The sequence below is a fragment of the Erpetoichthys calabaricus genome, chromosome 9 (assembly GCF_900747795.2).
Source record: "Erpetoichthys calabaricus chromosome 9, fErpCal1.3, whole genome shotgun sequence".
Lineage (NCBI taxonomy): Eukaryota > Metazoa > Chordata > Cladistia > Polypteriformes > Polypteridae > Erpetoichthys > Erpetoichthys calabaricus.
In genome coordinates, this window is record NC_041402.2 from 143,907,746 (window position 1) to 143,928,313 (window position 20,568).

Consider the following 20,568-nt stretch of genomic DNA (forward strand, 5'->3'; position numbering starts at 1 on the left):
TTTAGCATGTATAACCCTGATCCCTGTGTGCTCACTCACTAATTGCACATGCTGACCAAATGCACACACAACTGGCCATACAGCATGGTGGCAAGTCAAAGCAAACCTTAAAGGCTACTTTCTGTGGTGTTACTGTGTCTAAAATGTATTTCTAATTTATTAGTAATTATTTTTAGTTTTTATTAGCACTTAACATTATTACATGTCTTAGATTTTGTTAGTTATATTACAACTTAAAAAATTAAACAGAACAAAAAGGTGCTTAAAGGTGCTACTTTATTTCTCAAATGTGCAAGATAAGAAATTGTGCTATTTCAACAATATCACAACAAAAACAAGTAGTACATGCAGCAACCATTCTGATAAAATGAACAAATATCTTTATTATTCAATAGTTAATTCAGTTTCAACAGCAACAAAGTGCAAGGCTGTAAAGTATTAAACTACAAATGCAGTACATACTATAAATGCAATGTTATGCATGGCTAACTTTTATTACATTGAACCACTACGGTACACCACACCATAGGTTAGGTAAAACAGTTTTCACAGTAATAAAAAGAAGAACTACAAGATTAATAAAACATATATGTTAATCCTAATGACATACATTATTCAAAAATAACTCCTGGTAAGTTTATGCTGTATACTGAGCTATGCTTGATTGACTATAATGCAGGTAAATCCCCCATCCAGCTACTCATGTAACAACAAATTATCTTTTTCAGTAAAGTGAGTAATTTCAGTGTATATTTCTTTGTTGCAGTTTATTACAAATTCTGTATATGTGAGGGCACAGGATACAAACATATAAAATACCTGCTTAGGAATATTAGTAGGGTTTCATCAAGCACATTTACAGTCTAACAGAATGATATTTTCTACAAGTAAATTAATAAACTAGATGAAAGAGTTATACATGCCTGCTTTATTATATCCAAAAACAATTATGGTTAGGGTTAGGATTATTTGACTTTGGGTTAGTACCCAATTCCCCCCACTTGCCCAAAGGTGAGGTTAGTTTAGGGTGAGAGTTAAGGTTAGCGAATGGCATGATAAGGTAAAGTCTACTAGAACTCCAACCTCAGTATATTTTTAGATATTTGAAAGTTATTATTGAAACAAAGTTATTTTAAATGGTACAAGCATTTAAAATATCTCTCTATTATAAAAAAAATCTTGGGAGGGAGACGAGACGTGATCTTCTCGGAAGACACTTTGACGTCACACGAGACAAGGCAGTGAGACAAAAGGAGAGCTGCTGTACAGGCTTTTAAAAGATCGATGCACAGTGCAACAAGCAGAACACACCTCGCGCCAGCAGCAGCTGCAGCAAGCAAGTAGATGATCCAACCGCATATCCTTAGTGTGCGTTCATCCTCCCCAAAGCGAGCAGCATTATGCGTCCTGCGAGAAAGAGATTTAACCACGCCCGGGGCCGGAAATAAAGGACAAAGACTTGATGACAAAGTAGAACGTCGTAAAGAATTCAAAAACATTGGCGTGATACACATGCACCGCAGGTTAGAGATAATGGAAGTACGAAAATTCCAAAGTCTCAAAAAAAGGATAGGAAAGATTGCATTAGCGCAAACAAATAGAAATTATTACTCGGTGAAATAACAGAACAGCAAAAAGAGATTGAATATATTGTTTAGATTTAAACTTTAAGTCGGAGACTTGTAGATCGTCTAATTCGTGTTGCCAGCGAAGAATTAAAAGATTCCAAAAACGTTGGTGCGGTATGTAATCATGTGAGACAGAGACTTTTAACATGAGATTCTTTCAAGTCATGCCTTACTTACAACTATTTTAAAACAAGACCACAGTCATCTAACCTCAGTTGTATAAATGCTTTTGTCAGACACACTTCAAGCGCTCTCGGCCTTTATAAATTTTAACAGGGCAATAATTTTATACATTCTAGATGACATGTCAACGACAAAGCGAAGAAGAAAGAGCATGGACAAACATTTGAGAAAGTCGTTTTATTTATTAAAGAGAAAGAAACGATATTCACTCACAGGCAGATATACGTTGCATTGTCACGAAGTAAGTCCAAACACAGAATCAAAATTCAATGTGATCTTGAAGAAAAGTTAATTCCAGATATTGTTTTTACAAAAGTTTAAAAGTAAAAGTGAAAATAATGCATATGTAACAATTCCCATGAAAATAACACTCTTTTTAAATTGTATATCTGGTAAACCAAACCTGGGGGTGGGCGAGCGAAGCAAGCAGGGGGCGGAGCCCCCTAGTACATATACAGTATATAATATAAAGAAATGCATTAACATTTTCCTTTGGTTCTCAATTTTAGACAGTTAAGGAGGATATTTTCAAACATTTTCAGGAACAGTATGCTCTTAGAGCCTTACACTAACTTGCCATTTTAAGGACCTTAAACTAAAACAAAATATCCAAGAAAAACAAACCTACAATATACTGTACATAGTTATTTCTATAACATTGTAATATTTACAATTTACTACATTAATGTAGCAAACAAAGGAAGTTTCATTGAAACCAGCTAATTTGCAACCATGGGCTTGCAACCTTTTAATTCAAACAGTGAACATTTCTTTAAAATCAATTTACACTGATTTTTCTTTTTTCTTCTCCACTTTAGTATTTAATTCAAGCTTTCTAATTTTGTTGCTTTAGCCCTTTACAAAACTCTGGTTGCATAACAAGAAGCCTGAACCTTGACATAGGAAATCAATGCATTATTGAAAACGGGTATGCAGTGGAGCTCATAAGTAATATTTAAATTTGGTAATTTTAATTTGTATTCAATTAATTAAGAACAAAATACTATCTGCAAATATCTTGTTCCAACATTTTTAATTTCCTGTTCTGTGGGAGACATCACAAGCTAGAGTATCAGACAGAATCATACTCTAAATGGGACACCACTGCATGAAGCACAAAATTAGATTTTGAGTTTTGTCAATTATCCTCCCGGCTCATTTCGAAGTGTGGATGAAATCCTGTGCAAACATTAGGAGAACATTTAAACTCAACACTATGCCTAAGGAACTTTGTTCAGTGTTTTGGTTCAGGCTTCTTACATTTCAGAGACTTTTACTGTCAGTTCATGGACTGCCGACATAACAGCCACAGCGACTTGAATTGTGCAACAATTCCAGCAGGAGATGTTTTCTCCAGGGTCACATTTCTGGATTCTCTAAAAAAAAATTAAAAGTTGATATCAACTTTATTACTTGTGTATTTGTAACTTGTTCATGCATTTTATTAACCCACTTATTCTTAGTCAGGCATTTCAGGACCCAAAGAAAATCTCACCAGCATAATGCATTAAGCTGGACATTTTCCCTGAACACAACTCCAGCTCATTATGAGACACATTTCTCTGCACAGCCATTTTTAATCAAACTAGGATATTCTAGAGCTGTCAGTCAACCTCACCTGCACATGTTTGTTTTGTGAGAGAAAAATGGAGTATGCAGATACAAGAAAAACATTCATGCTACAGACAAACATTGACTAAACCCTTCCACCTAAAAGCAAACATTGCACAATAGTGCCTATCCATTAATTTTGCTAATTAACATTAGGTTGCAAGAAAGGATATACAAAATAACCTGCTGTCTCAATATAACATGTCTTTTCTTGAGTTATTTTGATTTGGAATGGATTGTATCATTGTAGTGGTTTAGATATAAAGTAATCAGTGAGCGGATTAACCATTTGTCTTTATTATTTGACTGTGCTGAATAAGGATAGAGGTAGGCATATGTGAACACATTCATCCCAATGGGCATAATTAACTAAATCTTTTTCATATACATTATACTAAATAGGAAGAAAACCGTGTTCAAGTTGACTTGAGAATCTAGACCTGGATTTACTTCAGACCTATATAATATAATAAGCAACTACAGTATTACAACTGCAGCCCATTATTTGAAATAATGGGGAGCATGTTTACAAATAAACAATTATATGGATTATTGAATAGATTAAGGATATAAGCATATGAGATTTCACATATGAATACTATGAAATTGTTCAAGAAAAATTACCTCCTAAAGGCTGCCAAGTTCAGTTCAGAATGCTAACTTGAGGAAGACCTGGAATGTCACAGCCACCATACAGAGTATCGGTGTATCCCAGAAGATCTAGCATTGTGCGAGAAGCATAATTCTTGAAGAGAGAAGTAAAGACAGACATTACGGCATTTACTTTGGAGAAGAATCTTTTATCATCCTTTCCATATATTGCACTATACATACATTTGTAATACAATAAAGAGCTTCATACAGGGTTAAAGTGCACAGTTAAAGACCAGAGATATCAAAAAATCTAAACATTTTTAATAAATATATTTTTCTTACATTTTTCTTACAATTATTATTATTACAACTAATTTTGTAAGCACTGTGAAGTATATCTAATAGCAAATATTTACCTAATGCATCATTTATCTAATAAATTGTCTAGTTTTTTTATTAGTAGTTAAAACTAAAGAACTGACTATGTTGAACAACCTTTTTCAAGTGCATTGTAATAATGACCTCAGTAATGCAAGAATGCTTCACTTCCAAAAGCACTAAACAAGATTCATTGTTAATGTCAAGTGAGATATGTTGTGATTCGAACTGATCAAAATCTCTTCAGTCTACTCAGCTTTGACTATTTAAAAAATTGTGAATATCCTCTAATTTATAAATTTCCCTTTCCCACATTCTTCATGATCCTGTATCAGGGACAACTTTGGACAATAGCTCTGTGGTTAGTTTCTTTCCCCTTTCTACCTACTAAAGCAAGTGGGGTTGTTCAAAGCCAGTCAACATATAATAGTGAAATTAATTTTAGCAGTAATGAGCAGAATTTGACTTTAGCTCATGCAGAAAATTATAAGCACAAAGTAAATACAAATGAAATAAAGGTTTAATTTGAGGTTTGCAAGATTAAGTAAAAATTTAGGTAGTTCTTTGACTAAATCTGTACATGGATAGAAGAAACCAAAACTCATGACAAAAACATTTTTGTAATATTTTTTAGCAATTACTCACTAGCTAGTATGTAATTTTAGATATATAACATGTAATATTATAAACCCACTTAATTCAATTTAGAGTCACATGGGGGTTCTGGACACAAGAGAAGAAACAACCTTGGCCAGGGCTCACTCACACACATAACCTCATACTCATAACCATAACATAACATAAAATGATTACATAACTCATAACAGTTCCCCTAAGGTGCATATGTCTGGGGTTATGGAGGGAAAATTGGAGTACCCAGATGACAGTCCCATGCAGAATTGGAAAGAACGTGTAAACTGTCCTCAGACACTGCCCAGGACACTCTGTAATTCAGGTGACATTGTTACCCACTGCACCACCCTATTTTGTATCAATATAAAGTATATAAACAAAAGACCTCTGTGTGTGTGTATGGAGCAGTCCGCTCTGCTCATGCTCTATCACAGCCACAAGATGGTGCATGCATGAACGTTGACATTTTTTCAGTGATTGTATGCACCTCAATTCTGACCATGAAAGACATGTGTGTGTGTGTGCGAGAGGGTGTTTGTGTGTGTATGTGTATTGAGAAGTTTGCTCTCTTCACGTTCAACCATTGCCACAGGCGTTGGTGTGAATTCTACGAAAGATGTAGAAGCTTATACAAGTTTGACTTGCACTTGATGAGATGGCGCATGCATACATTTTTTCAGCATTAGCATGCACCTCTCTTCTCATTCAGCCGAAACAGAAAAACTCAGCTTTGTGGTGTATGCATGTTGTACGTTCACACAATGAGTTACCATTTGTTTGCCTGAGACAGGTTCCAGCCTGTCCCACTCAATTTGTGTCACAACTTCATTCGACTACATGTCTGTCTCGGACAAGATATAACCTGTCCTAGCCCACTTAGCTGACTTCTCTGTAAGTTCACCAATATAGTGAAACTGTTAGGGAGTCTGTGGGTTGTTTTTGTCTCAAAGACCACCTGCAGCTAGTATCATATGTGTAAAAATATATTTAAAAGATTACCTCACTTTGGAGAGCTTCACTGTTAGAATAGTGAGACTGAAAGAAGTTAATCAGTTCCAGATTATTGTCTTCTTCAGCAAAATCCACAGCAGTACGGTCTAAAAGAGGTTCCTGTTGAAAAGAAGGTTATAGTCACAAGGATAATACATTTGAAAAATATAAGATCTTATAGAAAAACCTCCCTTTCCAAAAGATTTTTTAAAGATACCATTATAGTGGTCATTTTTTCACTTTTGTTATAGAAATGTGTTGTATAGCCATTCACTTTATACTTTCACAAGAGACCTGCTGAGATAATCAGCAGAATACATTCAGAACTCATTTCTCACAAATTTCCAAAATGTTAAGTAACAATAAATATAAAAAAAATAATATATATTATACAGTGTGCCTTGTACTTTATTTTAGGCACTTAATAGTTCCCACTTTTCTCCACGCTCTACTAGCCTCCACCCCGATGTGCTTTTTTAAACTGTGCTCTGACTTCAGACACGGGTCACTCCCCTGCTCATCTCTAAGCAAACAACATTTTATAAGATATTGAGTTCCTGGGAGGAAAAATAAATATCGCTGAGACAAAGCATTAGATCCTTAAACAAAATAGCATATTGTATATCTGTTTATCTTTTCTTAAATAAATGTAGTCTTTTTTATTATTGTTTGTTTTGCATGAAAGCTTTAACACATGACAGTATTATTTATTACTTGTTATGTTTCTAGTAAAACTGGTTCTGCTTGCTTTGCTTTTTGTCCAAAGGTTGATTAAAATATTGATATCTCATAATAACTCAGGCAATCACTGAATGCATGACCCTGTTTGATAAAGGGCCTTTTCTAAATAAGCTCTCCTAGAAAATTCATCCAGTCAGCAACACAATTAATTAGGTTAGAACAAGGATCACTATCACTTTCTTATTAGAAAAAACACACAAAATGTAAATTATCCTAGTTGGGCAGCTTACTCGAGTAAATGGATTTGCTCCCATTTGCAGAAGACACTCCATGCCCTCAAATAAACGGTCTTTCCTCAAAGCGAGAAAGTTGATGTCATTTTGATCCTTACACTTTCCCATCTGCTTTACTGTAATATTTAAAGCAATGACTGCACAATGAAGGGGTGTCAATCCTAAAAAAAAAAAATGTGTCAAAAGCTAATCAAGAAAACACTGAAGCAGTTATGGTGGTGAAGTAATTTAACATGCATACCATTGTGGTCAGAAGGTTCTACTTCCAATGGAATTCCACTATTCTTGGCACTTTTCAGCATCTATAATGGAATTACATTTTTTTAGTAGGTTGTATGAGTTTTAATCAAACTTATCCCCTGCATCCCACTTTCACAGTATATATCAAACTGATACAAAAAGCAAAAAAATACAACTGCCTCATGATTTTTGATAAATTCTCAAGAAACTGATTCATTTAATTTTCTAGCCAGTAGCCATAAACACTAATTATAAAATGGTTTTAAGAAAAAAAGGCTATTTACAAGTGCACAAACTAAAATGGAGCCATGGGATTTGTTTTTACCATACTTTGGATTAAGTAACAGCAGCAGTCTGCTTTAGAAATTTTTACATTCCTCATTATAAACAGAACATGGGAAAATAAAAACTTCATCAGGAACAATATGCTTCCCCTTTTGTCTAACTGGACCATAAACTGTTGTAGCTGGAACTGTCCAGTGCAATAAGAACTAAGTTCTGTTTCTTTAAATATTTAAATGCTTAGGACAGTTTACTCATCATTTCTTATTCTGTGCTACTTTTTTACGAAGTTTATACAATTGTGAGTCAATCCTCCATGTGATGATGACATGATCTTAATAGAGTCTAAGCATAGGCAGTAACAGTGAGTGGCTCAGGGATGAAGAATGTTACCTGTCGGCTTGTGGTTTATAGCCCATCCTTTTAACTGACACGCCACACTGTCTGCACTGCTTGCATATTTTTTGGTGGAGAGTTGTGTGCATTTGAGGATTACTGCCCCATTACATTTGCCTAAAATTGTTTTTAAAAAAGCCATTTCCACAACAATTAAAAAAATAAAACAAAACATATTCACTTATTTGATAAATACAATTTTTCTTTAGGCATTAGGGTCTTTAAAACATGTCATTTTTAAACCTACTAATTCCACTTCAGGGATGTGGGGTCCATTGCAGAGTCGGGTCTATGACGTGTTTTATTTAAGCGGTGAGAAATGATAATTTCAGTTTCAATAGCATAGTACAACACCCTACTACTACAGACTAAGGTTACTTAAATACTATTAATGAGTGCTAGCTCAAACTATGGGTCTTTAAATGTTTGTCAGGTAGAGTACATGTTGAAGTTAATTGTATGCGAAATGCAACAGCAGTTCACAGAAAAACAATAGCAGGGGGATAAAAAAATGGCATGGAAGCTCACCAACAAAGCTACACTTTGGTGCACTTAACTTAGTTAAATAAAAACATATGTAGCATAACCAAGTTCCAGTACCATCATCCTTTCACTTACATTTACACTCCTGAATTCATTTGAGGGCTTCTGGAGAACCATTGTGATACTGGGTAAAATTATAGGTTTAGATTTTTGAGTTTTAAAGACTATCTCAGATTATTCAGTATGTTTTGATTTTAATGAGAGTTTTTTGGTGCAGACACCATTTATAAAAGTGATTAAATATGATACAAAGAAGAACTGGAAAAATACTGTACTTCAAACTATTTTCATTAAATTTCCCATGAATACAAATATTACAGTAATTCATTCAAACTCTTATTAAATGAGGCAGAAAATGAGTAGATATATGGTTCCAAGTATTAATTAAATATTGTCATTGAATTCCAATTAATCTTACACAGAGGCACATTGTAATAATAAACTACAAGTCAAAGAAACTAGAAATGTATCTATTCTTCCTTTTTAATTACTCATAGAACTGCAGGAAATACTGTACATATCAGTCTATAACATAGTTAGTGCTACCACCTTATAGTGCCCGGGAATTAGATTTGACTTCTGGCCTGGTCAGTGTTAGTGTCTTATTTGTATACTAGTAAAATATGCAGACCTATGGTCCTAAAATAAAAAGCTACAAAAGGCTAGATATAAAAAACAGTAAACTCTCACCCTGTTGTTTACAAATGTAAGAACTTACGCATGATTATGAATTCTGAACACGTATGTAGTATGTCCTGGGAGATTATCAATAGATAGGGTTGTGGAAACTTTTTTTGCCTTGATTACAATAAAGTTTTCTGCCAACTAGTAAAGTGACCACCAGGTTTATGCATCTAATATTTTTTGAATTTTTCAGAACACATCAGGTCATATACTTTCTATTAAGACCAAGAAGAAGGTTTTAACCCCATTAGTTCACAAATAATCGTACGACAGGCAGGCAGATATTGGTATTTTATATAAAAAGATTCTCACCCAATTAGCAGTTTTCTTCAAGCATTCTCAATTTCTCCCCAGACAGATGTGCATATCAGGTTTACTGGCAATTCTACATTAGCTCAGCATGAATAAGTGTGGGGTGTGTAGGCAGGTGTGCCCTAAGGTAGACCGGCTTCTTATGTTTGGCTGACTACCGACCTCTCGCTAATTTCAGAATATAAAATGGCTCACAAAATAGATAGGGGGATCGACAAAAAAGTGATTCACTTTATATATATATATATACTGCATATATGCTGTTTCTCAATTCAGTCAAAGGCAAAGTTGACCTATGTCTCAGACTTAATATTTTAGTGGTTTTTAGATAGACAATTTCATGATATTTATGTTTATTTTTACAGTTCCTAGATATATTAGTAGGTTCAACCTCACTTTGAATCAGCATACCAGAGAATCAATGCAGGACTAATGCCTCCTTTGACCCCTGAAAATGCTGATGCAGGACTACAGCAAACTTTTTGGGTTTGCATTTGCAATACATTCCTACATTCTAGTCAAGGGATTTGTGCTGTCTGTTGTACCCATTTTAAATTGATACTGAATTAAGAAATAGTCATTTGTATGTCATTATTTTTACTTTTTGTACAAACATTATTTTCTTATTGCATAAACCTTTACAATGTATAGATTTTTAAACTAATGTCATAGTTAAAAATAACATTTTTTATCGAACTGCATTGAAGCAATGTGTTTTTCCATTCTTTCTCTTACCTCTAGCACTCTAACATATCCATTTTCTGCACAGAGGTGGAGAGGAGTCTTGCAAAACTTGTCCTTTTCATTAATATTTGCCCCGAGGGAGATAAGATCACTGACCATTAGATGCTGATTTTTCTCAGCAGCTAGATGTAATGCTGTCTATGGAGCAGCAAAGAAACATAACATGAATTAATATTATTGCCTCCGTCTGCACAGAACAACAACAAAAACATTAACTATGGTATTCACACTGAGAGTGATTAACTTTGCTGAGAAACTTTTAAAGTCTATAAACACATCCAATGGTCCACTGAACAGGGTAACTAGACTCAGATTCTAGACACAGCAGTAATAATACATTTCACAGGTTTCTAAATATACATACATTGAACCATCTCCAGCAAAAAAGACTGGCATTAAAACATCTGAATATCTAAAGGAGACACTGGTTTACATAGCATTGAGTCACTATTGTTAAATGTATTATTTACAGACACAGGTTATGACACACAAGAGGGCAACAAAAACTGAATGAATTTTGCATATTTAATTTCAGTCATCTTGTTAAAGTTGTTTATGTTTTAAACTGTAGCTACAGTGTGCCTTTGCAGCACACTTTGTGCTTTAATAAACTATTTTTTCCAAAAATGTTATTATAATTGTTATACTATAACAAATATTGCTATAATGCAAAATTAAATATGAAATAAAACTTCTTGTGTGACTGTGCAGAATTTGCAATTCTCTCTATATTCCCATCCCCATCTGTGATCACAAGCTCTGGGCGGTGACTGAAAGAATGAGATTTTGAGCACACATTCAAAATGAGGTTTCTGTCCAGGGTGGATCTCAGAGTAGAACTATTGCTTCCCTGAACTGAAACTAGTCAACTAAAGATGTTTGGGCATATAGATAGGATGTCCCTTGGACATTTCCCATGCATCTGTACAGCGAGAAAGCTAAACCACATACCCAAGAAACAACTGAGAGATTACAGTATATCTCTTGATTGTCCTGGGAGTATGAATGTATTCTGCCAGGGATGTTTGGAGAAAATGAATTGGAATAGGAATGACTGGTTAACCCAGCTCAACACGTGGTTACCATGACAGGACCCTTCACCAGAAAAAGTGGAATGAAACTGAAGATAATGATAATTAAATTCTTGTTAGTGCAATATTGTTCAAGCATTTATAGATACTGAAATTTGGAATTTATTGTGACTACATTTATGATATAGTTACTTAATACATGTAACAAAACATATTAATAAAGTTCATGTTTTTATCAAGGACAAGCAACTGGCTACACCTGGTGTCTTTCACCTGGGTTATTCTATCATCATTTGTCTGTCCAGGATTTTAAATCACCTGTAGCTTGCAAACCGTTTGAGCTATTGACCTGCAATTTGGTACACATATAGTACGTGACATCTGCTCTCTGCTTTCGGGGTAATGATTGACCACCAAGGGTATTCCTCATTTTATTTTTATTTCATTGTAGAATCAGCTCTTGGCAGCAGCCAGCAGGACAACCGTGCAGCGCATGCATACGGGCGCCGTTCTCATCCCTACCACCTTCGCTGTCTCTACCTCTTCATATATTAAATCATTCTTGAGGCAGATTGAAGACTTAAGTGCCAGCTTAAGTGAAAAATTAAAGATCACATACTTAATAATTGCAACACAAACACTGACTTAATCGGTTTTAATGTGAAAAGATGCCGACAAAAGAAGAGAAGAAGTGGGCTGTTAGAGTGGAGAAAAGAAGAGCTGCTCAGGAAGCTGCAAGCACATCAGCCTCTGAGCAAATGAATGCTAAACGTACAGAGAAAGAGTATGAAAACTATAAGTCAAGTTACAGGTAAGATATAAATAAAACAAATAACTTTTCAGCAGAAAGACACTATAACAACAGCACTGCATCTTATAAAGAAACAGTTCTGAGCATACCCTTTCTTCTGCATCTTTGGTGTCAATTTTATTCAGTTTGACCATCCTCTGGGCAATGGCATACACCTTTGCTCTTTTACCCTCAAATACTGCTCTATGGAGAGATCTAGAAGAATGATAGAAAAAAAAACAGAACTTGGAATAAAATCCTTCTCAGTAATCTTATGATTTGTATAACTAATTAAAAATTGTGCAAGTTAAAGAATGAGTCACCCATCATCCACATAGTTAATGAAAGTTTTTTCACTTAGGATATTAACTTTAGTAAGCAAATGTTGGTTACAAAGCAAATGAACGTAAAATTAAATAATTAAATATACCTATTAAAATATTATATTATTATTATATTCTTATTATAATTGATTGATTTAAAAGATTTTGCCAGAAAGCCAAGAAGTTCAAATATTATTTCAGACATACCTTAACTGTTTTCTGGAAAGATTTTAAAGATTTTAGACTACCTGCAATATATATTACAAGCACAGTGCTAATACCAAATGACACATTCTTGATAGACACAGAGGTTTCTGATTGGAAGTGCTAGTAAAATGTAATTCATAATCACCAGCTGTGTGTGGTTTTGTAACATACAGTACAGTATACAAAAGCTACATGACCAATTTTGCTGACTGACACTTGCCTCCTTTTTTTAGTAAGCTATTTTCAATAATGTCTAAAACATTACACCCCAAAACCCAAAGCCACTAGTTCAATCCCACCCACTGACTATTTATGTAACCTTAGTCCCACCGTTTATTAAGTCTATTCCCTATTTTCAACTATATTCACTGTATTAGTATTTAGCATTACTAAAGGTGAGTACTTATAAAGCACCTTAAATTGATTTTCACTACAGAAAGATTCTGTACAAAGACATATCTGCTTTTCTTCCTCTACAGCCCAATACGATGCGTGTGTTTATAGGTCAAAAGTAATTTTAGAGGAGCTAACCATTATATATTTTAAAAAAGTATAAAAACACAGTTAATAACTTCATACAGTCGAGGAGTTGTATTACAGGAGATGCAAATAAGCCAAGTATTAATGCACACCCTCTTCTTTCAAGGCTTCCTAGGAAAGGAAACTGACAAAAGCAGTTTCAGCTTTCATATGTACTGTACAGTATTACTTTTGTTCTTCTCTACATTACATTCTATCTGTTTATTTCCTTGGAAAGGTTTTTGCAATTTTTAGGTGCCCCTCATTCCATTCCGTTTAAGTCCTATACAGCCTTAAACTTATTTTTAAAAAACAGACAACAATTGACTCTAGATACAATCTGTTACAGCCTGCCAAGTAAAAGAAAATGCCTTGTACCTGCAGCTAAGTATAAAATGGAGTTTAACCAATTGTTGCATTCATTTACCTCTTCCGTAAAATCAGCCTGAGCTAAGCTTGCTTGTAGTGTTTAAGTTTAAAGTGACTTACGTGCTACCGTTTTTATTCACTTCAAGGAGTTCTTTGTCTGTGTATAGCCTTAGCAAACTTTCTTCATTACGAAGTTGAAACTGGAAAAATGAAAGCCCAGCTGTGTCTTGTACATTGTGCAAGGAAGAGATTTTATATTTTTCCATTTGTTCGTAACATGTTTGAGACTGTGGCTTTTCTGTACAAAAGTATGAAGGATCACTGGGGTAGAACATATCTGGAATTGAAGGTACTTGATAGTCAAGATATGAAGGAGAGAACTCCACCTGGGAGAAAACTTTAGTGTCTTCTTGAGCTTTGTTGCAATTGGCTCCAAGGAACCTGGGCCCCTGAAAAAGCATCTCTTCATTAATGGGAGAGTGATAAAAATCCCGTCTTTCTGGGGAAATGTCACCTGAAATGTAAGATGGCTGTGGAGATGGTGCAATGCTTTCTGGATGCAAGTCTAAGGAGGCATTGTGATCTTGTCGAAACATGGAACAAGTGCTTTGAGGGTTGGAGTTGTGGGTTAACCTGAGGGCTTCCTTGTCTCCATCACTTCTAGTGCGTGCCAAGTCCTCAGCCAACACTTCAACCAACATAGCCAGCTCTTCCAAGCTCTTTGCTGGCTGCTTGATCTAAAACAAAGACACAATTCAAAAATGCTTATTCAAAAGAAAATATAGAACGATCATTTATGAAGTGGAAACTTAGCATTCTAAGAAAATAAAGAAACTTTTTAAGAACTCATACCTGTTTGTGCCTCCTGTCTGAATACTGGTGAACACGTTTCTTTATCTCTGTGAGAAACAAAAGCAGTAATTTTTTGAATCAGTAAAAAAGGTCAGTTTTCTTCAGTTCAGTTTATTTTGTATAGTGGTCTTCACCAAGTCCTGGCTCGGAACGCTTCAGCATATTTACAACCATAATACAAAAGTATTAACATTTACAGTGTGACGTGTGTGTTCCTGGGCATCACCTTCAGGGCTCAGTAGTGGTAAGCAATACCATCTTGGACCGAGAGGAGGCGCTGTTGCAAACTGGCCTTTCTCTTCCACCTGCAATACCAAGAGGGGCTTGGCAACTGACCCCACCAGCAGAGCCTGGAAAAGGCCACACACCTTCTGGTCAGGATCATATAAAAAGGGCCAGACAGTGACATCGCACTCTGGACTCAGATTTCAAAGTGGAAGGAGCTCCTCAGCTGCCTGAAGCCTTTTATACAGTATATTTGGAAAAGATATTGGGACTGGATAGGCCAAGTCTTTGTTCTTTATATCTAAATCTTAATGTTTTCTTTTTGTTTTCATTAAACAAAAGGATTGCCTGGCTGGCTCCCCAACATTTATTGTGCGCTTCACAACTCTTCCTGGCCATGAACTGGTAAATAAAAAACTCTGACAAAACAATTGCACACAGTACAGTATATGTTTATATTTAAGTAATTCAAAGTTCTTACCTGAACATGATTTGGATCCCTTGGGTGGACTGTCCTGGAATAAAAAAAAGAAATGAAAAAAAAAAAAACTTTTATAAAATAGTGCATATTTTTGTTGCCTAGTGATTCTGTATTTTATTTTTCATCTTGCAAACTGTTGTGAATGTGCGTAGTACAGAAATACAGCTTTCAGGATGCTCACAAAATATGAACCATGAAGATTTCTGCGTAGTTGGTTTGACGGGAAGATTTTTAAAAACCAGCAGGTAGTATAAACCTCTAACAATCCCTAATGCTAGCTACAGATGTCCTACTTGCTTCACCTGCCATTACATGTGCGGACAAGCTCTGGCTAATTCACTTACCCCTACTGAAACCCCATGAGCCACACCATGGAAAGGGTCAAAGACAAGAGAATATACATTCATAAGAAGAAAGAAAAGAATTAAAGCACTCAAAAATAAGCAGTGCTTAAAAAATGAAGAAAATTACCAATAGAACTACAAAGAAAAATGAGACACAAAAAAGTGCCACTATCTTGGAAACCTTAGGACGTAAGGGTCTACAGTATGAAAACAGCAATAAGAAAAAAATTATGAAAAATATCTGAAAACAGTGCAAATGCATTCAGCTGGCTGCTGAATCTAATATAAATCTAATAAAAATTTAAAGAGGGAGCTCATAGCACTGAACACTCTGACTCCCCACCACCATATTTAGGCTAACAAACAGTAAAATATAAATATAGTATACTGCACGTTTAAGAGTTAAAATTACACAGCATTCATCCAAGGAGTGGTGATACGAGAGGAAAAATACTTTAGTGTGTCACAAATTTCAGAGGAAAACAAATCCCACAAGGCGACTATTCTTACGAAAAAGAGAATACTAGACAGACATTAGCCATATAAATCCATCAATACTAATAAAGTGTGGCACAATTAGATGATAGGTAGGGTGGTGGTGACATACAGCCTCAGGAACCTCAATCCAAATCCTTGTCACGTAAATATCTGTGTGTAATCTGTATGTTCTCCACAGATCTTCATGGGTTTTCTCTGAATGCTTTGGTATTTTTTCACACATCTCAAAGATGTATTTCTTTGACTGGAGTATCAAAATTGGTACTATTATTAGAGGGCGGCAGCTCTCTTATAATCCAAGCCAGAGGTTCTTATGTGTGTTTGAGAGGCTGTGGTTTGTTATATCACTTATACTTTTCTTGAACTTCTGTAAAGTTTAATTTTTTTTTACTTTTTTTAATAAAGTATTATCTATCTATCTATCTATCTATCTATCTATCTATCTATCTATCTCCTCAGATGGACTTGCTTTCTGTTTTGGGTTGGCTACTGACTTGATGCACAATGGTACCCGGAAAGTCTCCAGCTTTGACTCCCTAGGACCTAATAATGGAATAATCAGGTTTTGGAATTAGATGCAAATAAACAGTGAGACAGAAACTGATAGCTGTAAATATAAACGATCACAGATGATTTGCACTTGAAATGGTAAACACAATAGCATATATCATTAAAGTAACTTTTTTAATTAAAAATTCTGACTGAAAACAAATTTGGCTCCAATGTTACATTAAGAAATAAATATTAAGTTTATTATTACTCAGCTTTGTGCTAAGTGCTGTTGGGACAGGCTGTAGTGCCGTTGAGCCCTGAATCGGAGTAAACGTCACTGAGAATCCATGCAGCAAAGTCGCCGGTGTTACATGAACGTTTACACTGTCAAAGTAATTGTTAAAAGTGTATAAATGGAAAGTGTGGATCCATATATACACGTGAAGTGTTAATTTCACACTAGCAGTTTTGCTGTGTATGTATTCATTTTTATATATGGTAATTAAGCAACTTTGGTCAATTTTGTCACCCTTTGTGCACAACTGTCTTCTTCATTTCCTCTTCTGTGCTCTGTATTTACTATTTACATGTGACTCATAGTTTTATTCTGTAACCTAAAATAAATTCCTTTGTAAAGAACTTTGTGAATATACAAACACTCAAATAAATAAAATTAATTCTTTTCTTGTTTTTGTATTTTTTTTTTCTGAAATACAAATAGTTTTAAAAGCTATGTACAATTTAAGGTCCCCATTGTTAATCACAGAGAAAATAAAACTAAATCATGTATAACTGAATGACACAAACTGAATTTTAAGTTGCAAAAGAATAATCTAATAACAAAGAAAAACAAATGCCAATGTCATTTAGAAGCATTTACAATTTGCATAAATACTTTACATTGTCCTCTTCAATTCATATTCAACCCTTATAACTTCATGCCCTGACAAGTAGTGTTTCCTGCTGTCAGAATAAAATTACCAATATTCTCACTGACATAAAAATTTTTATTTTACACATTTTCAAGGTAAAATATAGAGACGGTATGTTTATAGTGAATTATATCTCTCTTCCTAAGAAATGTTCTTTTCCTCAGAAGTTACTAATCTTGCAAAATAATCCAGTAGTAATTTTTGTTTTCATTTTATTGCACTAAGGATGACAACAAAAGAATAAAATATGTGTGCCTTTGTAGATTATATCTTTCACTGGATTTTACAGGAATCACAGGTGAAGAAATAACTTAGAACTGTTAGTTCATAAGTGACATTTTTACCTGCATCTCATTTGGATCGATGCCTTTGGCAATTCGGATTTTCCGTAGCATATCTCTAACTGGCATTCTTACTCTGACTCCCAAATATCTTTTCTGAACTTGTTTTTTTGCTAGCTTTGAATCTGAAATACAGACAAAGAATAATTGTTAAATACTATTGTGTTGTCCCATTATATGAAAACCAAAACAATTCCAAATTAAGCAACGTTTTTGCATAATGTACCAGTTAAAAGTTAATTGGAACTGCATATTTAGCATTAGAAACTAAAGAGATTAAAGACCTTTATTGTTACATTCACTGCTGCAGCATAGCAAATTTCTTGTGCCACAGTGGCAGAGAGAGGAGGTGGGAGAGAGGGAAGTATGAGAAGGCAATAATATGCAATAAGACAATAAGATGAAGATGTATAAGTGATAAATAAAAGTCGGTGAAGATAAATAAATAAAGTAAATTAAAAGAAAAAAGCGGTTGGCAGTACACATTTAATGTACAACACAATTACCCAGAAACCGGCAGGTGGTTACAATATAAGCATGTAAGAGCATAATTATATTTATACAGTGTTTTTCTGATCACTAAAAACATTTTGCAAAAATAGTGGGGATCAAATAATGCAGACCTTATTTACTCCTTAGTTTTAAAGTTTAATAAAGAGGCTTGGTGGTGCAGTGGTTAGCATGACAGCCTCAAACCTATAGAGTCTTGGATTCAGATTTTGTCCTGAGCATTGCTTGCGTAGTGTTTGTACATTCTCCCAAGTCGGTGTGGATCTTCACCAGGTATTCTGATTTTCCCTCCCACAACCTTAAAACTTCACATCAGATAGGCCCTGTATAAGTAAATTTGTCCTGCAATGAACTACCACCCTTCCTGAGTTGCTTGTGTGTTATGAACACCAACCCCCCAAAATAAGCCCAGAAAATAAATACATGTTCTCTTATCACTGGCACATATTTTATGATGCTATATCAATGATTTTAGGTCTTTTGTATCAGGCATGATTTATCTTATTCTTAAATCAACACATTATATGCAAAGATTCTTTCAAAAATTGCACTAACTAATTCTTTCTTGTCAGAGAACACAAGGACAACTTTTTTATAATCTGTTTTTTATTTACAGTTATAATTTTTCTTGGTGAACCTGTAAACTTTTCTTAGGTAACAGAAGAAAAAAAATAAGTTAAAGTTTTAGTAGGGGAGAAGATAAATTATTATTTGATGAGTCTGAAGGTAGCACAGTGGTAGCGTTACATCTTCAAGGACATTGCTTCCTACAACTGAACCCCACATCTTGTCACTATTCGTGTGGATTCTGCACGTTCTCACAATGTCTGCATTGTTTTCTTCTGGGTATTCCGGTCTTCTCCCACATCCAAAAAGACATATGGGTTTAGGATTTCAAAATGGCTCTTTTTTGTATACGAGTCGGTCCTACAATGGACTGGTACCCAATTCCTGCCTTGCGTCTAATGCTGTCAGGATAGGCTCTAGCCATCTATGATTTTGAATTGGATAAAACAGGCATGAGAATTTTAAATTATGTTAAAATAAGATTATAGATATCTGTTGTCTAGAGAAATAGACTGGAACAAGAGTGTACTATGGAACAAGAGGGACTGAAATCCGCACTGACAATTTTAAGTTTCACTACATTATCAGGCTATACATGAAACAGACTGAAGAGTAACATAAAATACATGAAGAAATACAATACAAAATAAGGTGCTTACAAAAGAAAATCTGAATAAAATGTAGGTTTGGTTTTTGTTTTATTACATATAAATAAGGTTTTAATTGCAACGGCGGCGGATAAAAATGCTGTTTTATGGCAATGCGATCAAAGTAATAGTCATCTAAGTGACACAAGTGCAGCTCACACCTCACCTGGGAATGGCTCCGCAGCAACAGGGCTCTTGGCAGCTCCAGCATCTTCCTTCAGGTTACTGATGTCTGTTAGAATCAAATGTGGGGACTCCGGGCAGCACTCATGGCACGATTGCTGTTCAGGGGAGGGGGAACCGTCGTTGTAGCTTCCGAGGCTAAAGTAGCTGTTTATGTCGCGCTGCTCCAGCAGTTGTTCTTGTTGTGGCAATTCCAGCAGCATATCGAAAAAGGGCAGGTAGAAAAAAAATAACAATAATAAAAAAAAATCAACTGACAGCGTATTTTGCGCCCCCCGCCTCTGTTTCCTAAAGGCAACTCCTCCTAAAATTTTGCAAGAGGTTAAAAGATGCCCGAAAAAACAAACCAACTGGACTCCAAAACGACTGCAAAATATACCAATAAGGAGAGCGACACCTTCTACTTAACACGCGGACCCCAAATTAGTAACTTGACTGGTCACACGGTCTGTCAGCTTTATGAAAGCAGCACAAGGGGCGTAACCGGAGCGGGATGAGCTGCTTTGCCCACATGGCCAACCTGAGAGGTTCTTCAGGTGTTGTCAAAAAAGAAGTAATTTCCTATGAACTGGAGTGCTTGGAGTTATTGATGTTGGACTGTGTCCAAAGCCAACGTCAGAGACTTGGTGCGCGCACCTTTGCTTAAAGGGAAAACGCATCTTGATTTTGGATAATTAGCAAATGTCAGGAAAAGTATTGCATAAACGGTGGAAACTCCTTTTCGTTCACATAACAGCTTGCAAATAGTGTCCATAATCCTAACGTTGGTTAAAAAATGTGTCTTGTAACGAACTAGAGTTGTGTCCTGATGAAATGTCCACGTTTATGCATTATGCTGGTGGGATTTCCTCTGTGTGGTAAAATGCTTTAAAAGTGGCATTTTTAAAAAATAATGGGTTACAAAAAAAAAGTAACAACAGTAATTTTTCTTTTTAAGAGAAAGCAGACATGTGAGCCTGGGGTAAAAATCTCCTGCTGGAATTGTTGCCCAATTCAAGTCCGTTATGGCTGTTATGTCAGCAGTCCATGAACTGACATAAGTCTCTGAATGTAAGAACCTGTACC

The 20,568-nt window shown here is 35.2% G+C and overlaps 1 protein-coding gene across 2 annotated transcripts; it reads right to left on the reverse strand.

Moving 5' to 3' along the window:
• Positions 1–360: 360 nt before the first annotated feature.
• zgc:113279 (uncharacterized protein LOC553749 homolog) lies at positions 361–20,023 on the reverse strand. Of its 2 annotated transcripts, XM_028810289.2 has the most exons (12): positions 19,487–20,023; positions 17,600–17,721; positions 14,990–15,023; positions 14,284–14,330; positions 13,552–14,168; positions 12,124–12,229; positions 10,184–10,330; positions 7,233–7,293; positions 6,989–7,152; positions 6,027–6,137; positions 4,047–4,167; positions 361–3,187 (listed from the first exon to the last, which is right to left on the reverse strand). In XM_028810289.2, exons 1-11 carry the CDS (start codon positions 19,704–19,706, stop codon positions 4,066–4,068), a joined length of 1,731 nt encoding a protein of 576 aa, XP_028666122.1. In that variant the 5' UTR covers positions 19,707–20,023; the 3' UTR covers positions 361–3,187; positions 4,047–4,065. The 2 variants fall into 2 exon arrangements, with proteins under 2 accessions (XP_028666122.1, XP_051787412.1); XM_051931452.1 differs by lacking the exon at positions 17,600–17,721 and having other exon boundaries at positions 19,487–19,680.
• Positions 20,024–20,568: the final 545 nt, after the last annotated feature.

Bases quoted from the DNA above. Each gene is read 5' to 3' on its own strand.
- zgc:113279 (XM_028810289.2), bottom strand. From the start codon at position 19,706: ATGCTGCTGGAATTGCCACAACAAGAACAACTGCTGGAGCAGCGCGAC. The intron at 14,331-14,989 runs GTAAGAACTTTG...TGTTTCTCACAG, and splicing joins GGGATCCAAATCATGTTCAG to AGATAAAGAAACGTGTTCAC. The intron at 7,153-7,232 runs GTATGCATGTTA...TTTTTTTTTTAG, and splicing joins AGAACCTTCTGACCACAATG to GATTGACACCCCTTCATTGT.